The 25,736-nt window shown below is 40.2% G+C and overlaps 1 protein-coding gene across 7 annotated transcripts in view; it reads right to left on the reverse strand.

Annotated features, from left to right (window-relative positions):
• LRP1B (LDL receptor related protein 1B) overlaps positions 1 to 25,736 on the reverse strand; it is a 765,918-nt gene that overhangs the window by 216,240 nt on the left and 523,942 nt on the right. For all 7 annotated transcript variants that reach the window (XR_014001603.1, XM_081167487.1, XM_081167486.1 and 4 more), the window contains 5 exons: positions 23,039 to 23,261; positions 20,091 to 20,262; positions 12,316 to 12,459; positions 10,041 to 10,277; positions 5,582 to 5,762 (listed from right to left, as the gene is read on the reverse strand). Coding sequence is in view for 6 of the 7 variants with exons in the window: in XM_081167487.1 (XP_081023613.1) it covers positions 5,582 to 5,762; positions 10,041 to 10,277; positions 12,316 to 12,459; positions 20,091 to 20,262; positions 23,039 to 23,261 (957 nt within the window). In the remaining variant the exon portion in view is untranslated. The remainder of the gene's footprint in view (positions 1 to 5,581; positions 5,763 to 10,040; positions 10,278 to 12,315; positions 12,460 to 20,090; positions 20,263 to 23,038; positions 23,262 to 25,736) is intronic.

Raw genomic sequence — 25,736 nt, forward strand, 5'->3', positions numbered from 1 at the left:
TTGCTCTTCTCAACACTACAATGAATCAATAGCACTTGCAAACATTTATTTGACTTGTTAAAAGGCCATTGCTTAAAAATAGTCCTCTTTGTTTTACAGTTACCACCAGTCACGTCCCAAGCCAGGCTCAACCAAAGTGGCATTAATGCTCACATCTGGAATTAATTAAAATACAGGCATAGCTTCAACAATATTTATCTGAAGCACAAAGAGAATTATAATGCAGTAACTAATATTCCTTTCTATAAAACAAACATACCACATGTTATTTTAAAAAATACAAATGGGGGAACTGGCTGCTGTCAGGCATAGGATGCTCAAATACATAGATCACAATTCTGCTTAACTAAAATAGTTTAGTAAATGTGTGTCAGAACACCCTTTCTTCCAAACTTTCCCTTTCTGAACTATATAAGCTTAGTATTATGCTACAAATCTAGAAGACTGCAACCCATGAACTGGAACATTTCATAAACACAATTGCCAGTATCAATTTGATACAGGTTCAGCTCACATTTCTTCTATGTAGTTTAAGTCAATATAAGCTTCTTGTGGAATAGCTTGTGTTCAATCAAGTACTATGTAAAGGTGCAAACCCTGGAAAAATGGGAATTAGCCTTACCATGAATTTCTGTTTAATGATCTGGATGAAAGGCATTCCTCCTATGGGGAGGCAGAGTCCTCTCAAGGCTTTTGCCTCCTCTCCAGGCAGAGGAATCATCCCCACTAAGTATGGACCACTGGTTCCTGATGGAGAAGATCCTCCTGAACATCAAACCTCTAGAGAGCCTGCACCATCAAACTGACTAGATCTGGGAACCAAACCCCTCAGGCCACCAGAATCACCTCAGTTTGGACTTGATGGACTTTCTGCACAGTTCTCTGAATCAAACTGAAGCCAGAAATGCATAAAGTTACCCCAGATGCCACTCTGTTTCCAGTGCATCCAGAGACAAAAAGTGTGAATTGAAGGTGCTTAGCTGAACATTTTCTGCTGAAGCAAACAGGGCTATCACGGGTTGACCCAGCTAGCACGCCAAAAAGTAGAGCACCATAGGGTTCAGCTGCCACTATGCCTCTTTCACTGTTATTTGGCTCAACAAGTCCACTCTTTTCAGATGTTCTGTCTTCAAGCTGAGTAGATGACACTGAAAGGTTTGCCATACTCAGAAGTTTGGATACCTCTGACATCAGTATGCAGTATCACGAGTCTCCCTGTCTACTGACATAAGCCTTGGCCAAATTGTTGTCAATCCAGATCAAACCAGAACAAACATGGCATCCCTGGTCCTCCAGAGTCAGGATCCTGCTCAAGGTAAACCATTTTCAAATTCAGAACATTGAGGCCCATCTTGACATTTTTGCCCTGGATAAAGGCCACCCCCCTCCAGCCAAAGAGGTTTGAATTGGTAGTGAGAACCACACAAGAGGGCTCCTCCATGGACACTCCTGCAGACAGATTATGGGGTGCCAGCCACCAAGACAGCTCCCTCTACAGTGCAGATGGAATCCCCACCATCTCAGACCTCTTTGCTGCAATGACATATTGATATGACCTGAGCAGTTGATGAAGTGACCAGATATGAAACTGAGCCCATGGCAGGAAAACAAAGCTTGATAGCATCAAGCCCTGCAGATAGGTAGATTCTATCAGAGTGCTTGGCAAAGATCACAGAATGACATGTAAGGTCATCAGAAGCTTGTCCACCTATTCGATCGACTTTCGGGTTGTCCTGGTTTTTACCTTTTGAAATATGGCAACCCTACCTTGGGAAGACCTGCTTGAAGCCTCCAAGAGGAAGCATCATCTCATAGGAAGAATGTCTTCCATCTCTATAGATTAGTTGGTATATAGTTCATTATTCAGTCATATTCTGGTTTACTTTGGTTCTAGAACAGCATGAAGGTTCATTTGCTATACACTATCTAACTCACCCGCTATCTTAAAAAATCTGGTGAACTTGAATAATGAATAGTATAGAAAATAACATGCTGTCTTGCAACATTATTTTGTAAGGTTTTTAATATGCATATTGCAGCTTATAATATATTAGTTTCTGATCTTTTTAAAAATTTGCTTAATAAGAATATTACTACAACTATCTTGAAACTCGTGGAAGCAGCAAGGAAGGCTGTTTTATAAAGTACATTCACTTGAGACCATGATCCATTAATTTTGAAATGAACTGTTCTTTGAGTACATGTTCACTACTGACTGCTGTCTCCTGTGCCCCAAGCTGACAAAGCAGAGCAAAGAGCATTCTGATTAACATGAAACTCATAACTTCTTAACGTATCTATCATTTCTCGGTTCTCTAAATTACTATCACACCACTTTGTGTAGGGGTGGGCTGGGGATCAGTTATTTGCACACTGTCAGATGAATGCTCTGGCCTGATTTCCCCTGGGCAAATTTCTCTGCTGTAGACATGCACCGAGAAAACTTGCTGCAGCCAAATGCGGTGTTTCTCTGCTCCCAAGGCTCTTCTACAGCTGCAGAAGAGATGGGCAGAAAACTCAGCACAATTTCAGCTGTATATCTCTGCACCTTTAGCCCTCTGTAGCATAGCAGACCTAAACCTAAGTACTGACTCTTCAATTAGCTATTGTCCCCCATTATGTCCAAACCAGGTTCAGAGCAAGCCAGGTTCTTTAACCTGTTTTATTTCACAGGGGTGCCAACTTAAAGAAAATGGGGGGGGGCAGCACAAGTAAGCCCCACCCTGCAAAATCAATCACAAGATATGGTGTGCACACACCATTTGAATCGCTAATTATGTGCACGCCTTCAATTTAAATATATGGCATTTCCTATCCTATTTTCCTATACAGTGGTGCCTCGCAAGATGAAATTAATTCGTTCCGCAAGTTTTTTCTTCTTGCGGTTTTTTCGTCTTGCGATGCACGGTTTCCCATAGGAATGCATTGAAAATCAATCAATGCGTTCCTATGGAAACCGCCTTCAGACCAGGTCCGGGGACAGTCTGTCCCCCGACCTCTTCTGAAGGCTGGGGGGGGGGACAAGGGTTTTTCTTCCCACCCCCAGAATTTTAAAAAAACCCGGGACAGCGGAGGACTTCTCCGCTGTCCGGGGCGATCTTAAAATGCTGGCGGGCGGCATTTTAAAATCGCCCCGGGACAGCGGAGGACTTCTCCGCTGTCCGGGGCGATTTAAAAGCCTCTGGGAAGGCAGGCAGGGGGGACAAAGACTTTCGCCCCCCCGCCAGCCTTCAGAAGAGGTCCAGGACCTCTTCTGAAGGCCGGCGGGGGGCAAAAAGTCTTTGCTCCCCCCCGCCTGCCTTCAAAAGCCGTCCGGGATAGCGGGAAGCGCTTCCCTGCTATCCCGGACTGCTTTTAAAATGCCTTCCTGGACCTCTTCTGAAGGCCGGAGGGGAGGGGAGGCTTTGCTCCCCACCGCCAGCATTTAAAAGAGGTCCCTGGAGATTTCCCTATGGGCTTTCTTCTTGCGAAGCAAGCCCATAGGGAAATTTGTCTTGCGAAGCAACTCGCAAACGGAAAACCCTTTCGTCTTGCGGGTTTTCCGTCTTGCGAGGCATTCGTCTTGCGAGGTACCACTGTATCCTCATAGAACTCTAGCCCAATGGTTGCCATTAATTTGATTCTGAATTGATTTTGGAATGTATTTTAATTAAATGACTGTGATTTTATGTAAACTGTGCTTTTTTTTACTGTTGTTAGCTGCTCTGAGCCCGGCTTTGGCTGGGGAGGGCGGGATATAAATATTATTATTATTATTATTATTATTATTATTATTATTATTATTAAAATGGTGATGGTGATTGTTTCTTGTTTGCAAGGTTGGCTTCATTTAAGCTTTGGGGTTGATTTTCTCACCCCAAGGTATCACCTGAGCTGATCTTCTCCAATCACTTCATATGGGGATACATTCAGAGGGTGATATTAGATTTCTTTGCTACCACTCTCCCATGTCAGGTTTTTCCAAAACTATTCAGTCCAAACATATAGTGGTCAAATCTCTCAGTGTATGTCAGCCCCTATTAAAAGCTTCAATCCACCTGGTCTTTGACAACTGACATCCTCTTTTAAATTGCATAAAAATTGAGTTGAAACTAGGTGCTGGCAAAGTCACCTTGTAGTGGGGCAAAAGGTGCTGTGATTCCATTGGTAGTTCAACCCAATATTTATGCAATTTAAAAAGACGATGTCAGTTGTCAAGAGTTAGCTATCTTGCTGACAGAGTTCAATGAACACTATTGCATACTAGGAAGGCTAATACTAAAGTTGTGTCTTTAAGTAGATGGAAGCATGATGTTTGTGGACCAGTTTAAGATTATAAAATCACTATTTGAATTCAAATTCTTAGAGGGACTATTGAAAAAACAGGATATTATAACATATGAACATATAAAGCAGCCTTATATTGAATGTGACCATTAATCTATCTAGCTCAGTATTGTCTACCTGGACTGGAAAAGGTTGTCCAGGAAGTGCTGAGTTTTGTGTTTGAGATGAAGTCTTCCATGTGAGTAAATAGCTACTAGGCAATCTTCTATTATTGTAACAATCTAAAAGGTTTCAGTATTTGACTGTTTTTGAATCTACCTGTTAACTTTGCCAAATTGGCTCTTAAACTGTATTTGAGATAAAATAATATAAACAATTAAATAGTAATGTAGAATTGTTCTTCACCAATTTGGTCTTACTTTTCAAAAGGGATTTTTAATGTTACCATATTGTTCAATCTCCCTGTTGGTAGGGTTGGAATATTTTCAAAATCACAATATTGGATGAATCCACATAGCTGCTGTTTTTCCTCTAATCCCTATTGTGCTCCTTGATATCAATTTGACTCTTCCCCTTCTGTTAAAATAGCCCAATTTTTGCAAAAAAAATCATTTCACACTCACAAATTATATAACGGTACATACAATGCATGCATAGTGCAAGGTACACATTCTGGCTTTTGCTTTCCAGGACACAAGAACTATTCAACTGACTCTCCTGTTCCTTTCCACTCTAGAAGCTGATGTCTACTCCAGTTTTACTCCATTTCCTGCCGATTCCATTCTAGGCAGTGATTTTTATTCCAGTTCCATTCTATCCCCTCCCAGTCCATTCCCACTCACAGCATTTAGGATGCTAAGTCAGATCTTCAGTGAAAGAGCACAGCTAGCCGCTGAGTTTTAATTCCAAAACTATATATTAATCGAGTGAGTGAGAGTGTGTTTGTATGTGCACGCGTGTATGTTTAATAATGTTTTGAGCTTGGAGTGAAGAAAACTAACCTAGCAGCAAACTGCATTCCCCCACACCCTTGGTAATTGTGCATATTTTATGCACAGTTACTAGTAGATAATGCTGCCTGTATACAAACAAGGGGAGTAATGGTGGGTGAATCATAGTGGAGAACCCAACTTTGGTGGTCACTAAAACAGCAAACTCCCAAGCATTATCCCCATGGACATTTAGGCATACAATTCACTTACATCCACTGAAATATCTAGTTTAACAGTGCGGGATAATATTATTGGGGGGAGGGAGGTTAATGGTGAAAAGGGGCTAAATTTTATTTAAAATTATTTTTTTAAAGCTTTCATACCCATTGACAGGATCCACAACAATTCCTCTTGGGTGTGACATGTCTCCTTCCAACAGAATCTTCCGACTTTGAGAGGCTTTCTCTAATCTGGCAACATTAATTGTTTTCCTGTAGCCATCATTTGTCCAAAACAGATTATTTCCAAGCCAGTCTACTGCAATGCCTTCCACATTATCAAGATCTGTTTAAAGAAGCATCAGATATATTACACATGATATATTGCTAATGTTGTTATGTATTTGTCATGCTTTAAACCAGTTCACTTTATCTTAAGTCATCCAAATGCGATTAAGAAGTTAAGAGTGCATACTAAGAAGGAAGGAAAACAAATTGATCCACTGTAAAATGTCCTAAATGTGTTATAACATCCATATGCAAAATATGCAAAAAAACCCCAGTGTGCTACAGTGTCTAGAGGGCCGGCTGGCCGGCTTCTTATTCAGTAACAGAAGCTACTACCTGGGTTGTGAGGCTGAACTGCCATGCAGAGCTCCTTCAAAAAAGAGTTTGTAACAGCAGAAATAAATATTTGATCAAAAACAAGAATATAAAGTCAAAGGAAGAAAGCAGAATCAGACTGCAATTCTAGACACACTTACCTAGGATTATGTTCCATAGGACTTACTGCAACTTATGAGCACACACGCAAAGGATAGCACTGTTAATTATACAGTGCACATAGAGACATATATATGCACTGCCCTTTGAGGGAACTGAGTATTATACATATTTCATTATGTCATGAATTCAGTATGCAAAGCCAAAAGATGCGGACAAGATCGTTTATTAGAATGCATGCCAACAGACTAAAGGAAATGCAGACATCAAGGAAAGGAAGGGAAAATATTTCTAAAGTGTTTTGGCAAATTCTTCACAAAATTCTCACAAAATTCCTCACAAAATTTGTAATGGTAGGGAAAGGAAAAGACCTAACTAAAAACAACTGAAGATTAGCTCTTCTTAATAAATGTTACCAAGGAAATGGGTTTTTAACTTTCTAGGTACAATGAAGTTTTTCAATGGACGCCATCTGTGTGTGACACACACACACACACACACACACATATCTAAGTTTTTGAATTAAGCAAATCCTTGGGATAACACTATTGTAGCACAGAAAGTCACATGGTAGGCATCTGTTTCAAAAATACAATATAAGGAAATTAAAAATAAGCATTTAATGAATAGGGCTGCAAGCAGCTTAGGCCTTTCAGATCCTTAGAACAAAGGTTTTGAGGATGTTAAATTTTTTTCAATAAAAATACTCTGTTTTTTCTTTTCATTCCCCCACTTCCGGAGCCCCGCTCGCATCCTGAACAGAACGTAAGACGCGACAGCGTGTCTGCACGTGTGCGGGTCATGTTTCGCTGCTTTTGCACATGCACGTGACGTCATTTTGACCATCTGCACATACGCGAGCGGCAAAACCCGGAAGTAACGCACTCCGTTACTTCCGGGTCGCCGCAGAGTGCAACCCGAAAGCGCTCAACCTGAAGCATATTTATCCCGAGGTATGACTGTACTCCTCAGTTACTAATCCAAAAGTGAAAAACTTAATTAGTTTCACTTTGGAAAAAGAACCTATTAAGGATACTCTTTATACACACACATTGCCTTCCCTTCTCTGTTGCTACACAACCTCCTCTAATGGCCTTTCCAGTTTCTCCATTTGATCTCTTTTAGTCTAAGATCATTTTAACCCAGGCCACAGACAAAACAGATAATCAAAGCTGCTGGAAAATTGCAACTCTTACTAAGCAAGTACAGAAGTATTGCTATGTTGTAGGCATCATTAAGCAGTGTCTGTGACAAGTACACCTTACAAGCACCTTCCTTAGCAAATATAATGAATTCTCCTCCTAAATTAATGGGCTTTTCTACCTGTTCTCTTTCCCTCCTTTTTCATTGTAGGTTATGTTACAACACGGGGGCATACAGGTAGACTAATAAAGTCTCAGACAACTTTTAATTATTTCTGTTATCTGAGGCAGGCAAAGCTGTATAGATCAGGATATGGACTCAAGCTGCAATCCAAACCCCAAAGGGGGAGCGGTGGGCTTAATGGCATGACAGTACCACCACTGCAGTCGGGACTCAGGATGGAAGGTGGCTGGTAGTTAAATTGCTGAAGCATCCTAAAATGGCCATTATGTGGCTGCAGTGGAGCTGGCTCAGAAGATCCCAGGTTGGATAAGCCCCTTTCTGCCCTGTTTCAAGGTTGGCATCCCTCCGTAGGAGGAATTATCCACTCATTCGAACTCTGCCCTCACAAGGCCAGCACAAGGTGGGTTTTTTGTGCAGCCTCAGTAATAGGCTGATCAATAAACCAAGGCCCCTCAAGACAGATGTGCTGTGGGTGGATACAGGAAATTGGTTTCATCATATTCTGTATAATGATGCATGCAAGGACACTCCTGATCCACTTCAGGCCAAGTTGGCCTCAGTGGCCACTAGTATCAGGTGACTGACAGGTGAATGGCCTCATTCATGTGTGAAATTTGGCATGGCAGGGATGAGAAGATAGGATCTGGCCCACCACTCAGAAAACATTCTCCACCCCTGACTTAGACCATATACTAATGGACCCTATACATACGGTACACAAATGCTGTGTAATATAATATACAAAACAGGAACCAATGGTCCAGATTTGTACCCCATTCACCTATTATTCATCCCTGTTTTATACAGTTCAGACCATTCAAATGCCGTCAGATTATCTTAACCAAGAGAAGAGAATTTAATCAGAAAGGAAAAGTGAGGGCAACCTAATACATAGGAATTCTGTAAATAAAAAGAATCTCGTTTGCAATTAGATTTGTCCTTTGTTTTGATGCTGGGCAGAAAGAGAACTGGAAGGAAAAAAATTAAAAAGTGGCAGGAATATTTGGAGGCAGGGAATATTGCTCCAAACAAGTCACACCAGCAACCAACTAGAAGGAAAAATAGTATCAAGATTCGTCCAGCTGCATAATATAAAGAAAATGATGCAGAGGGGAGGGGGGAATAGATCATTTAGATCTACTAGCACTTATTAGAAGTCAGTGCACCTAGTAGTTAGTTTGAAATGTTCTAATTTTCCTTAAACATAGATTAGCACTGTGTTATAAAGAATCTGTCTCATGATTAGAAAATGATTATTTCATAGTAGCTGAGAAAAATCTCATTACCATGAAAAATGCAATGAAGTTTTCATGAAACAAAAGCATAAAGACACAGAAAGGTATTCACTACTGTACACCTGGTCAGCTCAGCAAGGGCTATGAAGAATAGCAAATGAGATCAGCAAGGAAGGAATTAATTCCACTGTCACTTAAGTAGCAGAGCTTGAAATGCTTTTCTTTGAAATGGGAGTTTAGATATAATCTGCTGGTGAGTGAAGCTGCTTAGATGATTGACTGCAACATTCTTCGGTATGTACAATTTGAACTAAAGATGTCTTGGAAATAAGCTCCCTTGTGAGCTTGGTACCACTTGATGCCTTTGATGTATTGGGAGGGGGGAACCCTTCTCTGGGTATTTGGGCCATGCAGGATGTGTTAAAATTTGATATACAAATGACCGTAACATGCACCATGCACTTTGCAATAGTGTTTTTGCAGTTCTTGTAGGCTTATTATGAAACAATTCTATTACTTTGCTGGTGTGGGGAAGATAGCTTTTTAAAATCTAGAAAAATGCAGAGCCATAGATGAAAGTAGGTATCAGAACCAGGCTGCCAGCCTTGTATAGATCTGTAAGATCAACAGAACTGGGGATGGAGAACTTAGGGCTGGGGGTCAAATACAGCCCTCCAGACACCATCATCCATCCCTTGGGATTCTCCCTATGCCACACTTCCCAGCCAGATCTTGCCCCTTCAGGTCATATTCTGCACTGGCTTTGCATCATCCTTGAAATACCCCACCACCATGGAATGTGTTATTGATCTCTGATATTGCCTCCTTCTTGCCTGACTGTATGTAGAAACTGGCCTAACACATTGCTCTACCCAGTGTTGCGGCTCTTCCCACCACTGGCACGTCCTGCACGTGGCCCCTGGAATGTGGGCTGAAAAAGGTTCCCTATCTCTGACTTTGATCATCTGGGAACATTTTACTCAGGGCACTACACCTTACATATGGCCACGAACCCCAAATAGGCACGTTGTACACCACTTAGAAAAAATTAAAAATATTAAGCCACTTACAAATACTTTTTGAAGAAATGAAGTGATTTAAAGCAGGATTTCCCAAATTTGGGTCTCCAGCAGTTTTTGAACTACAATTCCCATAATCCCTGACCACTGGTCCTGCTAGCTGGGGATGATGGGAGTTGTAATCCAAAAACAGCTGGAGACCCAAGTTTGGGAAACCCTGATTTAAAGCATAGAAACATGGACACAAAGTAGGTGCCAAGTTCTTGCAAATGCTTGGGTGAAATTTTATGTTTATACAAAATCCTTCTAAGTTCCACCTACCATCCTTCAAGATTGTCTCCCGCTCAGAGCCATCAATTTTTTGACGTCCAATCAGGAAGCTCGTAGTGTCAGCAAAGTATATGTAATTGGTCTCAGCATGAAAATCCAGAGCTCGAGGATTAACCAGGTTTTCTATGGGGATCATATATTCGTCAGCTACTTTGGTATTCAGGTCCATTCCCCGTATTATTCCCGGGCGTCCCTTGCCATAAAACAGGAACAACTCATTCTTTGGTCCTGCATAAGAAAGATTACAAACATAAACCACCAATGCTGCCTAATTTCTTTACACTGAATACTGTCACTGTTTAATTAAATGGTGCAATTAGTGTTCCCCCCCCTCAAATCTAAACCCAAAATTAAGCTCCCAAATATTCCGAATGTATCTAAACTCAATATGACTGGTTAATTGCATTATCTTAATTAAAACACAAATTACTTCTGTGACTGAGTTATATCTAATTAATCACTGCCTTTTCTGTAGCAATACACGTTTCAAAAACCGAATCGACCATAGGATAACATTAGAGCCAGGGTAAAATGGCCTGTTATAATATTTCAGGCATTCTTCAAGTCATTAGGATTTATTAACTATACCAGTACAGTAAACTTTAGCAAACAGACAAAAATGTGCAACGCAAAGAACTGCAATTTCAACTGTTCATATCTGTGCAGATGCATTCTGCCAAAATGAAAAACGTACCATACAAATATCAATCATGTTGTTTCTTTCTTAAATAGTGGCCCATTTCGTAACGTGGGGCCTTGAAAGAATTATGAAGTCTCCTTCTGTATGAACTACACAGTATTTAAGATCTTCCACTTAACACTGTGAGCATGTTTTTGTAGAGCCACTTTTGTCCAGCAAATAGAACACTGGACTGGAGGGCTGCATTTAAGTAATTTATTACTTAGTCATCTCCTGCCTTTTATAAGCTATTCCCTTTTAGCCGTTCTGAAGATCGCTTCACAAAGCTATGTCCCAGGCTGGATTACTGCAGTGTGTTGAATCTGAGTCTGCCATTGAAAAACGTTCAGAAGATCAACTGGCACAGAGCAGCCTTTGCCAACCTTATGCCCTCCAGATGTTTTTAGACCACAGCTATCTGTGCAAAGCTGGAACTGAGGTGAGCTGTAGTCCAAAATATCTAGAGGCACCCAGGCTGACCAAGTGTTTATATCACTCTCATGCTGTTTCAAGTGCTTTGGTAGCTCATTTGCTTTGGGGCTCATTTCAAAGTTCTGGTTCTGACCATTAATATCTAAATGGTCTGGAATCAGGATACCTAAGGAACTTACTCAGATGGTATCCCATTGCCATCTCATGCACAAGTGAGGAAGCCAGGCATGGTCTTTTTCTGACTACAATATTTAGGCTGTGGAAGTCTTCATCAAAGGTATTTGCCTACCTGCCTCACTGCACACCTTTTGAAAGGCGAGCGCTCAGAAATACTAGGAGCCAAACCTTGGCTATTTGGAAAACCTTTGGATAAAATTAAGGATGTAGCTGTCAACTTTTGTCTACATTTATATGGGCTTTGTCTTTATCGATTTGGTAAACTTCTGCTTTTGTGAACTGCCTTCAAGATTATTGCAGGAAATGTGAAATATTAATCTTTTAATGAGTAAAAAGAACAGCAGATGCTATGGACTACAGCCAGTACAAAAATGTTCAGAGGAGGAAAATACTTCTACAAAGCTACCTGAATGTTTCCATTTAGCAAAATGTTGAGAATATAATGCTTTTGCCGTGAGCCCTGGGTCAGTATGATTTCGGTGAAAGCAAAGGAAGTGCAAACATTTCACGTAATTTGCACGAACCAAATCCAGTTTATAAAGGCAGCAAATGTATTAGCATATGTAAATCAATAAGTTATAGGACTTTTGTTGTTGTTACAAATTAATGATGACTGAGAGCCCTTAATGCAGCCTGAGAAGGATTTTGTAGGATTAAGACAAAGACTTATCACAATAGCATATTGTAGGAGACAAGGATAACCAGATAAAGCAGAATGTTTCAATTGCTGTTATCATTCTGCGAAAGGACTAATTTACTCACCTCTGCTGCTTGCAAAGCCAAACCCAAGCCAAAAAACTTACACCAGCAAATAAAAACAGGATGGGGGTAAAATGGCAGGTGCATATTGCCAAGCACATTTCATCAACTATCACTTAAGGTTAGCACTGCTGCTGTTGATGATGATGTTAATTAACACTCAGAATCCCACTCTGAAATATTAGCTGCTGGCAAAGTGTTTGATTTTAAACAACATACTTTTGCATGACCTGCCATCACTTCCCAAGACGAAACCCATCCTGCAGCGACAAGTCCTGGCTTTGTAGCTGCTGCTGAGCAAACAGATGTGTGAGCAGCCCCCTGGCATTCCATATGGGTCTAGTTCACATGCATGGTTCCTGACTGCAACAAATGAAAAACAGCAGGTTAGAAATCCTTTTAAAGCATCACTGTCATATGCATCAGTGTGGGGAGAGAACTTAGGTGACAAGACACACTTGAATGCCACGTCTTTGTTGCCCCCCCGGCCACCCCCCCCACACATACACACACACACACACACACACTCCCAGCAGCAAAGAGGGTTTAATAAAAGGGAGGCAGCATGTAGTCCACAAACAGTAAATACTACCTATTTGGCTGGGACACAGGATAATCTTTATGGATTCAAGCACTCTTCACATATATATTCTTTACTCATGATTATATTACAGTGGAAATTATAACATTTTGGAAAAGTGTGCACTGCATGATCTCAGCTGCTATTGTTAATTACTGTTCTTCAGTGATCCATGTCTACTCTTAGTGTTGCTGGATAATGAATAAATGAAAATTAACGTATTTTTCATCTTTTGTTGGAAGCTGCCCAGAGTGGCTGGGGAAACCCAGCTAGATGGGTGGGGTATATATAAGTTGTTGTTGTTGGGGTATAAATAAGTTGTTATTGTTACTTGCCCTGGCTCATACAGCACTGCTACTCAGATCTTGTGAATAACTGTTGTACAACTACTATGGGTGCACAGTTCATGTTGTACATCTCCACTGATCCTAAAACCCACATTTCCCCTTGATCATATTTTAGTAAATTTTAGTATAGCTCGTTACCACATTCATTCATTCATTCATTCATTCATTCATTCATTCATTCATTCATTCTTAAAAGGCTGGGTGTTTCCATACTAGGATGACCAGGATACAACCTGGAAATGGGCTATACAGTGGTACCTCGGGATACAGATGCTTTGGGTGACAAACTCTGCTAACCAGGAAGTGGTTGCTCCAGGTTAAGAACTTTGCCCCAGGATAAGAACGGAAATCATGTGCCAACGGCGCAGCAGCAGTGGGAGGCCCCATTAGTGAAAGCACGCCTCAGGTTAAGAACCGTTTCAGGTTAAGAACAGACCTCTGGAACAAATTAAGTTCTTAACCTGAGGTACCACTGTATATTCTTTCAAATCACCAGATTAAACAGGGGAAATAGTGACTCACCAGTTCTTTCTCTAATTCCTCTCCCTGCCTTGTAATGAGTAGATCTCCAGATATATCATAGAGCAGGGAGAGGAGAGCAACAGCCAGAAGATCCAGGTAACAACTGAGTGGACCCAGCTGTATTGCCTACTTGTAATGCAGTTTTAAAGGGGCAAGTCTAAGATGATTAACCTGGAAACCCTGTTCTTTAATGGTCTGCTTTTGCAGCCCTTTTAAAGAACAAAAAAGGTAAATATTAATGAGGTTTCCTCTTCATTTACTGCAATGCACTGCCACTTATTTCTTTATCTTTCTTCTTCAAAAGATAAGCACTAATACTCTGAGGAACTGGTACAAACATTTCCCATTTGTTTTAAAGGAACAAGCAGGCCTTTCTTGTAACCATAATAAGCCTATCCCTCCTGCTACAAAGTTGTCCCTCATTTGCTTTGTTCCTATCTTATACCAAAGATTCAAGACCGACCCCATTGCTCCCATTTCTTAACTAACTAACAACAACAACAATAATCACTTCCTGTATAAGGAGTGTTAAGAAATACAATGTTGAAACATATGTATAAAGTGTCTGGTAACTAAGATTCCCTTATATGTTACACTGTAGGAGCTACTTTCCCATGGTTACAACCCACAACACTGCTATAATGTTTAAAGGCTGGTAGCCATGTGAACAGGACAAATAATACAGATCCCTTACCACCTGGTTGTAGTCTCTCTGATCCTACTTTCATGATAAGAACCTGATCCACTGGCCAGACCCATGAAAAAGGCACTCAAAACACTAATGTATAAAAGGCATATGATAAGAGGAGTAATACACTTTAGCTCTGCCACTGTAGGGATTCCATACTTAATGCTGACAGCTTTACTGTGCCGCTGTAATATAACTGTTCAAAGGACACTCACGTCATTTTTTAAAAAGCATGTGAAATATAAACCACAATATAATTCTAATCCCGAAATTCCTAAACTGGCAATAAGTAGTGAGGAAACATCCCAGCTCACGGTATAAAACTCAGTGAGGGATTCCACATTGCGCCACAGCAATCATTTTGCCATCACAAACTTTTCAGTCTATCATACATATGATCCTGCCTCTCCTCCCCTTGTATGCTTTTCTGAAGGTTCTCTGCCCCCCCTCCCGCAAGAGCCAATTTGAGGAAGCCAAGTGCAGGGGGAGGAGAGGGGAGAAAGCCTCATTGCAGTAACAGAAGTCCTTGTGCTAACTTCCACTAGTGAGACCTGTTAGCTGATCCTGCCCTTAAAAGGTAAAGGTAAAGGACCCCTGACAGTTAAGTCCAGTCGCAGATGACTCTGGGGTTGTGGCACTCATATCGCTTTACAGGCCGAGAGAGCCAGCGTTTGTCCACAGACAGTTTTTCTGAGTCATGTGGCCAGCATGACTAAGCCGCTTCTGGTGCAATGGGGCATCAAAACCAGAGCAGAGCATGGAAACACCATTTACCTTCCTGCTGGAGTAATACCTATTTATCTACTTGCACTTTTTGGTGTGCTTTCGAACTGCTAGGTTGGCAGGAGCTGGGACCGAACAATGGGAGCTCACCCCATCACGGGGATTTGAATCACCGACCTTCTGATCAGCAAGCTCAAGAGGCTCAGTGGTTTAGACCACAGCACCACCCGCATCCCTTCAATCCTGCCCTTTGTTGTTGTTTAGTCGTTTAGTCGTGTCCGACTCTTCGTGACCTCATGGACCAGAGCACGCCAGGCACTCCTGTCTTTCACTGCCTCCCGCAGTTTGGTCAGACTCATGTTTGTAGCTTCGAGAACACTATCCAACCATCTTGTCCTCTGTCGTCCCCTTCTTCTAGTGCCCTCAACCTTTCCCAACATCAGGGTCTTTTCCAGGGAGTCTTCTCTTCTCATGAGGTGGCCAAAGTATTGGCGCCTCATGAGGTGGCCAAAGTATTGGCGCCTCAGCTTCACGATCTGTCCTTCCAGTGAGCACTCAGGGCTGATTTCCTTAAGAATGGAGAGGTTTGATCTTCTTGCAGTCCATGGGACTCTCAAGAGTCTTCTCCAGCACCATAATTCAAAGGCATAAATTCTTCGGCGATCAGCCTTCTTTATGGTCCAGCTCTCACTTCCATACAACACTACTGGGAAAACCATGGCTTTAATTATGCGGACTTTTGTTGGCAAGGTGATGTCTCTGCTTTTAAAGATGCTGTCTAGGTTTGCCATCGCCTTTCTCCCAAGGAGCAGGTGTCTTTTAATTTCATGACTGCTATCACCATCTGCAGTGATCATGGAGCCCAAGAAAGTAAAATCTCTCACTGCCTCCACTTCTTCCCCTTCTATTTGCCAGGAAGTGATGGGACTAGTGGCCATGATCTTCATTTTTTTGATGTTGAGCTTCAGACCATATTTTGTGCTCTCCTCTTTCGCCCTCATTAAAAGGTTCTTTAATTCATCTTCATTTTCTGCCATCAAGGTTGTGTCATCTGCATATCTGAGGTTGTTGATATTTCTTCCGGCGATCTTAATTCCAGCTTGGGATTCATCCAGCCCAGCCTTTCGCATGATGAATTCTGCATATAAGTTAAATAAGCAGGGAGACAATATACAGCCTTGCCGTACTCCTTTCCCAATTTTGAACCAAACAGTTGTTCCATATCCAGTTCTAACTGTAGCTTCTTGTCCCACATAGAGATTTCTCAGGAGACAGATGAGGTGATCAGGCACTCCCATTTCTTTAAGAACTTGCCATAGTTTGCTGTGGTCGACACAGTCAAAGGCTTTTGCATAGTCAATGAATCAGAAGTAGATGTCTTTCTGGTACTCTCTAGCTTTCTCCATAATCCAGCGTATGTTTGCAATTTGGTCTCTGGTTCCTCTGCCCCTTCGAAATCCAGCTTGCACTTCTGAGAGTTCTCGGTCCACATACTGCCCTTACAGCACAGCAATTAAAATAAATGCATCTCAGCCTTTATAGCTGTTAGGCCACCTGCAACAACTAGGCCTTCAGGGGCTTTCAAACGGATTGGAGTGCAATAGCCATCTGGAGGTAAGATGATAATAATTTTCAGGGCCACCGTTGAGAAGGCCCTCTCCTTTATGTCCACCAATCTCACCACCTTAAGAGGTAGGCAAATGACAACCGTTTCCACTTTAGATCTTAGCATGTGATCAAGTTAATACGGCACTGAGGACAGCACTAGTCCTATAAATCATGACCACTACCATATCCTTCCATTTCTCTGTGCAAAATCCTGAACAAAATATTGTGATTTAGCTTGCCTGACTACTGAAGAGCAGTGAAAAATGTCAGGATGAAAATAAAATTCCTCCAGATCAGCAGCAACATAAAATTACTGAAAGTGAAAGTTAAGGTATATCACTTAATGTTATATTTGCAAATATTAATCTCTAGAACATCCAGGTATTTCTTTTTAGGAAAAGAAATAGAGGATGAATATCTTTCCCCTAGTTTCGTCCAGGCTCAGTCACCATAATACAGACATAATATAAACAAAGTATTATTTGTTAAAAGACAAACACATTATAGCTAAATCTCAGAATTACGTAGTTATAATAAGTGTTATCACTGATTCAGGCCTCAGGTTAGAAAGAGGATAGGAGACAAGCACAGTAATTATTAAGGAAGATTCCTTTTTTTGCATTGAAAACCAGAGCAGCTGCATTTTTACACACTACCATCAGCTAGTACCCTATTTATTTCCAGGTTCCTGACCTAATAACGTTGGGAGGGCAGTTTCCCAAATTGTAGAAGTAGTTTGAGATAAAAATCCATTATACCGAACAATTTATAAAGATAAAGGGAACACTATCAAGTATAGTGTTCTGCAGACCTGCCTAAGCAGTTTTTGTATGGAGGCTCTTTCACGTTTGACAAGCCATGACTTGTTACTGACAAGCCATGATTGTTTTTTGGAATTTTTGGTTATGGGCTGGACGTGATTTTGTTGCAGGTGAATTTCAAGGTCACCAGTAGACACCCATGTTCATAAGGAATGATACTGATCTACAGGGCTATATTGCTTTTTAAGCACTGACTGTGGTTTTTCATTGTTGGTTACTCTACAGGAAATACAGAATGGGCCTCAAAAGAGATTGAGCAACAAAAAGGACAAAAAGAATATTGTACCAGAATACAAAATGGTAGAACTGAGAGTAATGTAGATATTTTATTGGAATCCTGGAGGACCAAATGGAATCTGTTGTAATCCTTAACAGAAAAATAATAATTGCCAACTAGAATTATCAGATGGCAATGGCTCCAATCCAGGTCTAGTCATGCACAATGAGCTCCTATGGGAATGTTTATCCCAGCCTCATCAAAAGAAAACACCCAGGTAGTTCAACTTGGACTGGTGTGCATGCACATCTCTATTAGCTGCGCACATGGAAATGTTGCTTCTGTTCACAAATATCCGTTGGTGGATGGCGTTAATATTTCAGTCAAAGTACCACTAGCATGTATGCAAAAGGTCTGGTAAGTATTAGCAGCTGATGACGGCCGCTGGAGCAGCTCTTTGGGCAATGGTGATTGCCGTTTTCTCTACCTCCTGTTTCATATATATATGTGTGTGTGTCCAAAGTCTCAGCTTTCAGCTTCATATACTTCTTAGTAATACCCATATTTTCATGATTTTCATTTCCAAAGGAGGAGCTGGCTAAGTTTCTCTTATTCTAAATACACCAATAACCAGTTTGTATGAACTCTCAAGCATAAATTTGAAATGTTTGATCTTGAAAGAACTAAAGTTGCATCCCAGCCACTGCTACATGACATTAAATACCTTACTGGGAAAAATATAAAGAGAAAATAAAACAAGGATTATATAGCCCATTGCATATGGAAAATGCAATACAAAATACTTTTGTTATCAATAAAAGTGTTTTTCCCCTTTATTCCTATTCTGTTTGCTTATATATTTTTTAAAAAAATAGAATGGCTCACAAAGTTGATAACTGTAAAACAGCAAGATAAATAATACCCAACTGATATGGTAGTCAGCCCAGCAAACCTTAACAAGCAAAAACATATCAATTCAGATATAATATAATTGCAGAACTATAGCAAATGGCACAAAAGGATAAAACGTAATTACAAAAGGTGCAAGAAGCAGCAGAGCATAATAATGTACTAGGCACACTCAAACCTCCCTACTCCCTCTGAGAGTGATAGAAAGTCATTTTGCAGCAATATACTTCTTCATGTGCTGACATCAGAGATCTGAACTTATAGGGTATATGGATGCTCTGTCATTCAAGATACATCACACTTTACACTTTACACAGCTTTTTGAATCCTTTGTAAGAAAGTAACTCTTATACAAATAGTGTGGCCATAAGTCTACATCGTTATGTTTACAGATCCTGTTTGTGACAACAAATAAATCACAGCCATTTCTTTTTTCTTTCTTTCGCTACTACTAACGGTTCCTTGGTGGGCAACCTATGTAAGATAAGAATCATAATAAAATTCATTGGATGGGAATCAACCAATGAGTCCTGTTAACAGAAGTCCTATGAAAGGACACTTGCACAACAGGGTTGTGCCCCCCACACTCCCAAAAATTGCCTGGGGCGGGGTCAGGAGAACCCTGGAACAGCATATAGGGAGAGGAAAGGGGGATCATTCTTTCTGGAAGGCCTAGATGCATGCACTGATGGAATAATCACAAGAGGGTGACATTGAATTCCTTCCATTGTGTTAAGAGTTAATTTTTAGCATTAATTTTATAGTTTTAAGAGAAGCATTAATGGGGACATTGGACCTGGTTGACAGGACTGTTTTCCTACCATGATGCGACTGTGAAACAGTTATCTTGTGGGCATTCATATGGAACCCGTCCTTGTTAATGACTTTTCTACTTATCCTGTTGGACTAAAATTTTAAGTTCAGCTAATGTCTTGGTAGCTGTCTAGTGGAAATAATGGGAAACTAATTTAGAATAATAATTGTAGGTGTGTTTTCTGCCCCCTGTGTCTCATTATTCGAGGAAAGTAGTCATATGATTCAGCCATCCTCATAGATTTATCTTCTAAATATGGTATGTCAAACCGACATGTTCATTTTCTTTCAATTTTAACGCTGTGTTAAACTAGGAATATGGAGAACCTGACCCTTTATTGCAGTCTCTACTTTTCAACACCATGGGCTCAGATACATAGACAGAAACTCCACCGATTGCCTTGTTTTAAGAACTATGGGTATGCACTGTATGTAAAACAAAATACAGAAAAAAAAGTATGTCCTGTGTTGGATACTGTCCATTGATTTGAATGAATTGTGCATTGGAATGCACAAATGTAATTCCAATCCCTACCCACACACCACCTTTTGGAACCCTTTGCACACTTTGGTACCAATCACTTTTTCTCCCCAGCATAAGTGAAATTGAATGGAATCAGACATAATGCAGGGTCACAATAATTGCCCATACCAGCGGAACCATGCCTACAATGAAGAGTGAAACTGCTTCCCTGATTCCAAGGTCTACACTGTTTCCTTAAATCACAGGTAGTAAAGGATAGCAGTGAAGTTGCTGGAGCCTTACCTGTTGGTTGGATTCTTGTGTGGTACACATGGATCTCTTGAGCATTTTCAAGTCTAATTAACATCTGTGTATCTGTGCCATTAAATCTGTTTATTTGTATGACACTGTAGTTATCCAAATTTGTTGCATACAAATAGTCTTCAAATACAGCCAGCCCATAAAGATGTCTAACCTGAGGGAAGAAAATTTAAAATTATTATCTGATCTTATCAATTTCCCCCCTAATCAAATGGCAATGCAAGGCTACACACAGAAATGAATAATGGGAGTCATATTTATAAAGTCAATATTTGTTAATGAAAAACTCATTAAGACTCAAACCACAAATGGATTCTGCTTTCTTTTTACTTACACAATATAATTTTGTTTTAAATTAACTCAGAAGAGTTGTAGAGAGGTTTAGGTAAGTAAGAACATATCAGATGCCAAAGGGATTAGATCAAGCACAATAAGCTTTCTCCAGCTGTGACCAATATTAAATACTTGAGCCTACATCAGGCGTTCTTTAGAAGGAAATAACACAAAAACAAAAATGATCCATGCTTCTGATGTAACTTCCTAAAGGCAGGGTAGAGCAACATGTTCAGCTAAATCATATGGACAGAAGCACATGGAATGAGAGCCAATAAACCATGTGGAGACACAGGTCCACAGCCTCACTTGATTCAGATGTCATGTTGGGAGAGTGGGTATCATCCACATAACGATGATAGTTCACCAGAAATTCCTGGATGATGCCACCCAGTGGCTTCATATAGATGTTAAAAGGAATGGGAAAAAGATGGTACCCTGTGAAACCACATAGTACAAGCACCAGGAGGCTGAGTGAAAGTCCCCCAATGCTACTCACTGGAAGTAATCCTGTAGGTAAGAGCAGAAGCACCATATGAGTTCCATCTCATAAGAGCCATTCTAAAAGAATATCATGATCGTTGGTATCAGAAGTTGCTGAGAGATCCAACAGAAGCAGCAGGGTGACACTCATGCTGCCCCCCTCTCAATTTAGGTCATCAACCATGGTGACCAAGACTATTTTAGTGCTAAAACAAACCCTGAACAGGTCAGATAATCCATTTCTTCCAAGCATGCCTGAAGCTGTCCAGTCACCATCCTATCACCTTGCCCCAGAGGAAAAATTGTAACAGCAGTAATTCTTCTATACATCTGTATCTTAGCATGGTTTCCTGAGGAATGGGTGCCTGCACACCTATAGTCAGCATCACTACCCTCCCACAAGGATGTATTAATCACCTCCTGGAACTACTCTATCAATTTATTCTGTCCAGCTTTCACAACTGATGAACTGTGGCCAAGGACACAGGAGGTAGGCCACATCCCTTCAAGCTCCTTGTCTACAATATCAGGCCACAACAACTAAAAGGGTCTAAAACAATAGAACCAGAGTGTTCTGGACACCCTCCCTGATACTGTAACTACACCACCATAAAGTTTGCAACAAATCTTAATGACTTTGTCCTCAAAGTACCTTGCGAATCTGTCACAGCAGGCATCAGAGAATTTTGTTGTCCCCAACTCTACCTTTAGCTAGCCTATTTCCCACCCCAAAAACCTCTGCAAGTTGCTATTTCAACTTGAAAACTCAACAATGGCAGAGAAGTAAGATTTCTATTCTGCTATCACTGACACATGATAGGCAAGCTTGTGTGCGCCTATCTGTGTTCAGTCATACTCAGAGATTTCTGCCATCTGCTCTCCAGCCATCATCCGGCTTATTTAACTGCCTGAAGCTATCCCCCCCCCCCCAAGAAAAACCCAAGGAGCTGATCAGGATCTGCAATGTCAGAGAGGATGCTTAGGAGCAACGTTGTAAATAGCTCTACTGCCATTCCACAGCAAGACAAAGGCCTTAGCAGGAGCCGGCAAAAAAATTCCCCAGAACATTCAAGCTCTGTCAGAGTCTATAAATCTCTTGGGTGGGGGTATATCATCTTAATCCTATCCCTTCCCAAAATCAGGATAACCTGCCACTGAAAAATCTACTCCAAGACTCAGGGTCTCTGAGAAAGCGAAAGGTGCTACTGCTGGGAGACTAGTGTGAGAATGTGCATAATGCAAATGCATGAGATAGATACAACAAATAAAAAAAATTCTTATGTAGAATGAAATCTAATCCTTTGACATTCCTGTTGTGGTTTAAAACTGTGTCCTACTAATACTCCCTCATGGGGTTCATTTGAGCCTGTTGACAGCAGTAGTTTTTGTTAGCCCACCCTGAATTTAGTTTAGATTAGCTTTTCATATGCTATCCTATATATACATATGCAAGCTGAGTTTAAATCAGCAGGTACACAACTGGAGGCCTGAATAGGCTGACCAAAAATTGAAGCTGTCACAGGCTCAAAGAACTGTACAATACAGAGTCTTCCCAAAGCAAGGACAATTCCTAATGCTTGATGATTCCTTGTATCAAGAGGCCTGTTGGAGATGTGAATTTGGCAGAGCTCAACACATGAGCTTCACTGTATGCTCACTTTGCGAATTAGTTCACACCATTAGATTATTTGAAATTACTCTGAGGAGCAAAACTGTATGGGGTCCAAGAGATGAAAAGCCACTTACTTCCATCACATACCTGGGCTGTGTATTATGCATGCTCATTTCTCACGCTACTACAATTTTGTTTACTACAATTTTAAAACCTGCATTTTTGGGTCTTGAGTTTGGCAGTTTCAGGAAGTCCATGCTGAATTGATATTGAATCATAAATGCTCAAAAAACCATGTAACATTTAGTATACAGCGGTAGCCAGGCAGTCAACACTTGCCTCACTTATAGGCTCACGTTGTTGTTTGCAAAAAATTATGAAACAATCTTTCTGTAAAGTATTTCAGTGGACACAATAATTGCCATTAGGAAATGCTACAGCTATGAACATTCACAACACATGCATACAAACATGTAAGTATATATGGAAACATAGTACTTACAAGTCGTCCTTTGATTATTGTGTGTCTGTTGTGTCCCTGGTAGTCAACAACTTCTACAGAGTCCAGATAGACATCTACCCAGTAAACATATTTACTGATCAGGTCTAGAGTAAGGGCAGTAGGCTGCTCTATTTTAGATACTACTATCCTTGTTCTGTTCATCCCATCCATGTCACATCTCTCAATTTTAGCAACATTCCCATAGTCGGTAAAGAAGAGTTTTCTGTGAAATAACATTAAAGCACATTTTAAAAATTATGCATTTTTGACAGGAAGCAAAACCACAAGGTTTATTCCCTGAAAGAAAAGTTCTCTCTCTTAAATTAGTATTTAAATATATTAACTTTTAGAAGAATAGCTGTTTCAACCTATTTTTTGGGGAGAGGAATAAAGGTGCAATCCAAACTCCTCCTTGTTGCCAGTGAGGCTTTGCATCCATGGAATCAGTAGCAGAAGGTGAGAGGGGCAGCGTGAACTGGCCAAAATTGGGCCTGATGATGTTGCATGACAACAATGGGACTGGCTTGGATCCAAGCAATTCTGGGTTGGTTTAATTCCATCCCCAGCACATCCTTGGAACAAGGCCTTTCACTGGCTACAATCAGTGGGCAGCCCATTCAACAGCACTCCCACCTGCACATTTGGCAAGGCCAAAGGCAGAGTGCTGCATAAAAAACTCATGCTTGCATCAGTTTGGTAGTGGTGGCCAGCAGATGGTCAGCTCAGATGGGAATGTTCAGCAGAGAGCCACTTCCACCTAATCCAACCTCACCCGCCCCCAGTCCAGAATAAGGAGGGTGTGGATTGCACTGCAAGAGTCTTGTGGCACCTAAAGACTAAATAAAGTATAATAGTGTAAGTTAGTGCCACAATAAAACAGCCTTTTAAGATGCTAAAATACTTTTCATTGTTTTTAAACCTTGGCAGCTCATAAATTGCAATATTAATGAATATCAAAGCGTTAAAAAAAACAACCTAGTTATGGTATTCAACTTTTACTCAGAGTAGAACCAGTGAAATGAAAGAACACGACGGTTAGGACTATTAACTTCAACGGGTCTTCTCTGAGTAAAAGTTGAATACTACCCTAGGTAACAAAAGTTATAATGATTCTACTTTATGTTTTCAGAAGAATGACTGTTACAATCTTGAATACTGAAAAGTTTATTCCATAATTTTATTTGTTTAATTTGTATACCGTCATTCCTCAAAGTAAGTGGCGGCAGTGTATATGAGGTAAATGATTTTCACAGCCTTTGAAGTAGGTTAGACTAAGAGAAAATTAGTCGCCTGAGGTCGTACAATATACTTCCTAGTTAAAGAGAGTTTTGAACTCCCACCTCTACAACCCTTTCTTATACAACAGCAATATATGTTACAAAAATGCAGAAAATAGACACATCAATGTTGTTGATAGTGGAAAATAGAAAATTTGAGGCTAAATACAAAAGACAGAGATATACCAGTCCAAAGCTATGCATGACTTATTTAGGCTCAACTGACAATGTTGTCCTCAGGCATATTTAGAACACAAAATTTAAATTATGGCTTTGTGAATATAGTTTTCAGTAGTACAGAGTGGCAGAACAGCAAAGTAATTAAGCAGCTGGAAAAGTAAATGTGAGCTATTGACAAATAATACAAGCAGAAGTAATCCAGAGTTCATGACTATCTCATCTTTCGCAAAGCGTAACATCTCACAGAAGGCACACTATTGACACATTAGTCTTATCCATTTTGAAAGAGAGAGAAAAAAACTGCTAAGCCCTGAAAAAGCTCTACTGCATTTATCTCTCAATAGATTTGACTCACTGATTCATTCAGTATAAGACTAACAAGAATCTATCAAATGTACCTCCAAAGCTTCTAAGCCTGATATTTGATTAGCAACCACTATGTTTAGTAAACACAAATCAATTTCAATTAGCCTGACAATATTTTAACAAGATTACTTTCTCATGAGAGTAAATTACATTTGTAAATAGAAGACCAACTTGCCATGACTTTTAACACTATAAAGAATAATCCGATTTTGAGAGACTGAATGTTATAATATTGCTGTGCAAATCAATGAGATGATTTTCCAGTAAAGGGCTGCTAAGTACTAGAATTTGAAGAAAAGACCTGAGTTGATGATGATTAAGTATTTTTTAAGTTAGTAGGATTTAGCCAATCTAAATATTGTGTCATCCCACCAAGGGCATGATCCAGTTAAAGTTAAGTACTTGTAAATCCCATCGATTTCAGTTAGAGAGACTTAAGAATGCACTTTGCAGAATCAGACCGTAAGTCCGGTAAAGGTCAATGGTTTTCTTCAAACTGTGTTCAGAGGAACTCTGGGGTTCTTTGGAATTTTTTTTTTAAAATGATATTTATTAGAAGTTTAAAAATTACAGAAAAAAGAGGAAAAAAAGAAAACAACAAAAAAATGTAACAGGACATACATTACAATACATAGAGAAAAGAAAACATAAAAAACCAACAATACAGCAAAAAAGAACAATAATATTAAAACACACATCCATATTCCATATCTTTATCTTTCATTTACTTGTTTCATCAACCTCCTCACACCTCCCTTTTTGTATTTTAATTCAATTAATTGTTTCAGCAAATTCTTTCCATCTTTCTCAATTTTTATTCTATTTTTTTAATATTTTTATTGGTTTTACAAAAAAAAATTTATAGACAGTACAAA

Source organism: Podarcis bocagei, assembly GCF_964188305.1.
Source record: "Podarcis bocagei genome assembly, chromosome: 1".
Classification (NCBI taxonomy): Eukaryota; Metazoa; Chordata; class Lepidosauria; order Squamata; family Lacertidae; genus Podarcis; species Podarcis bocagei.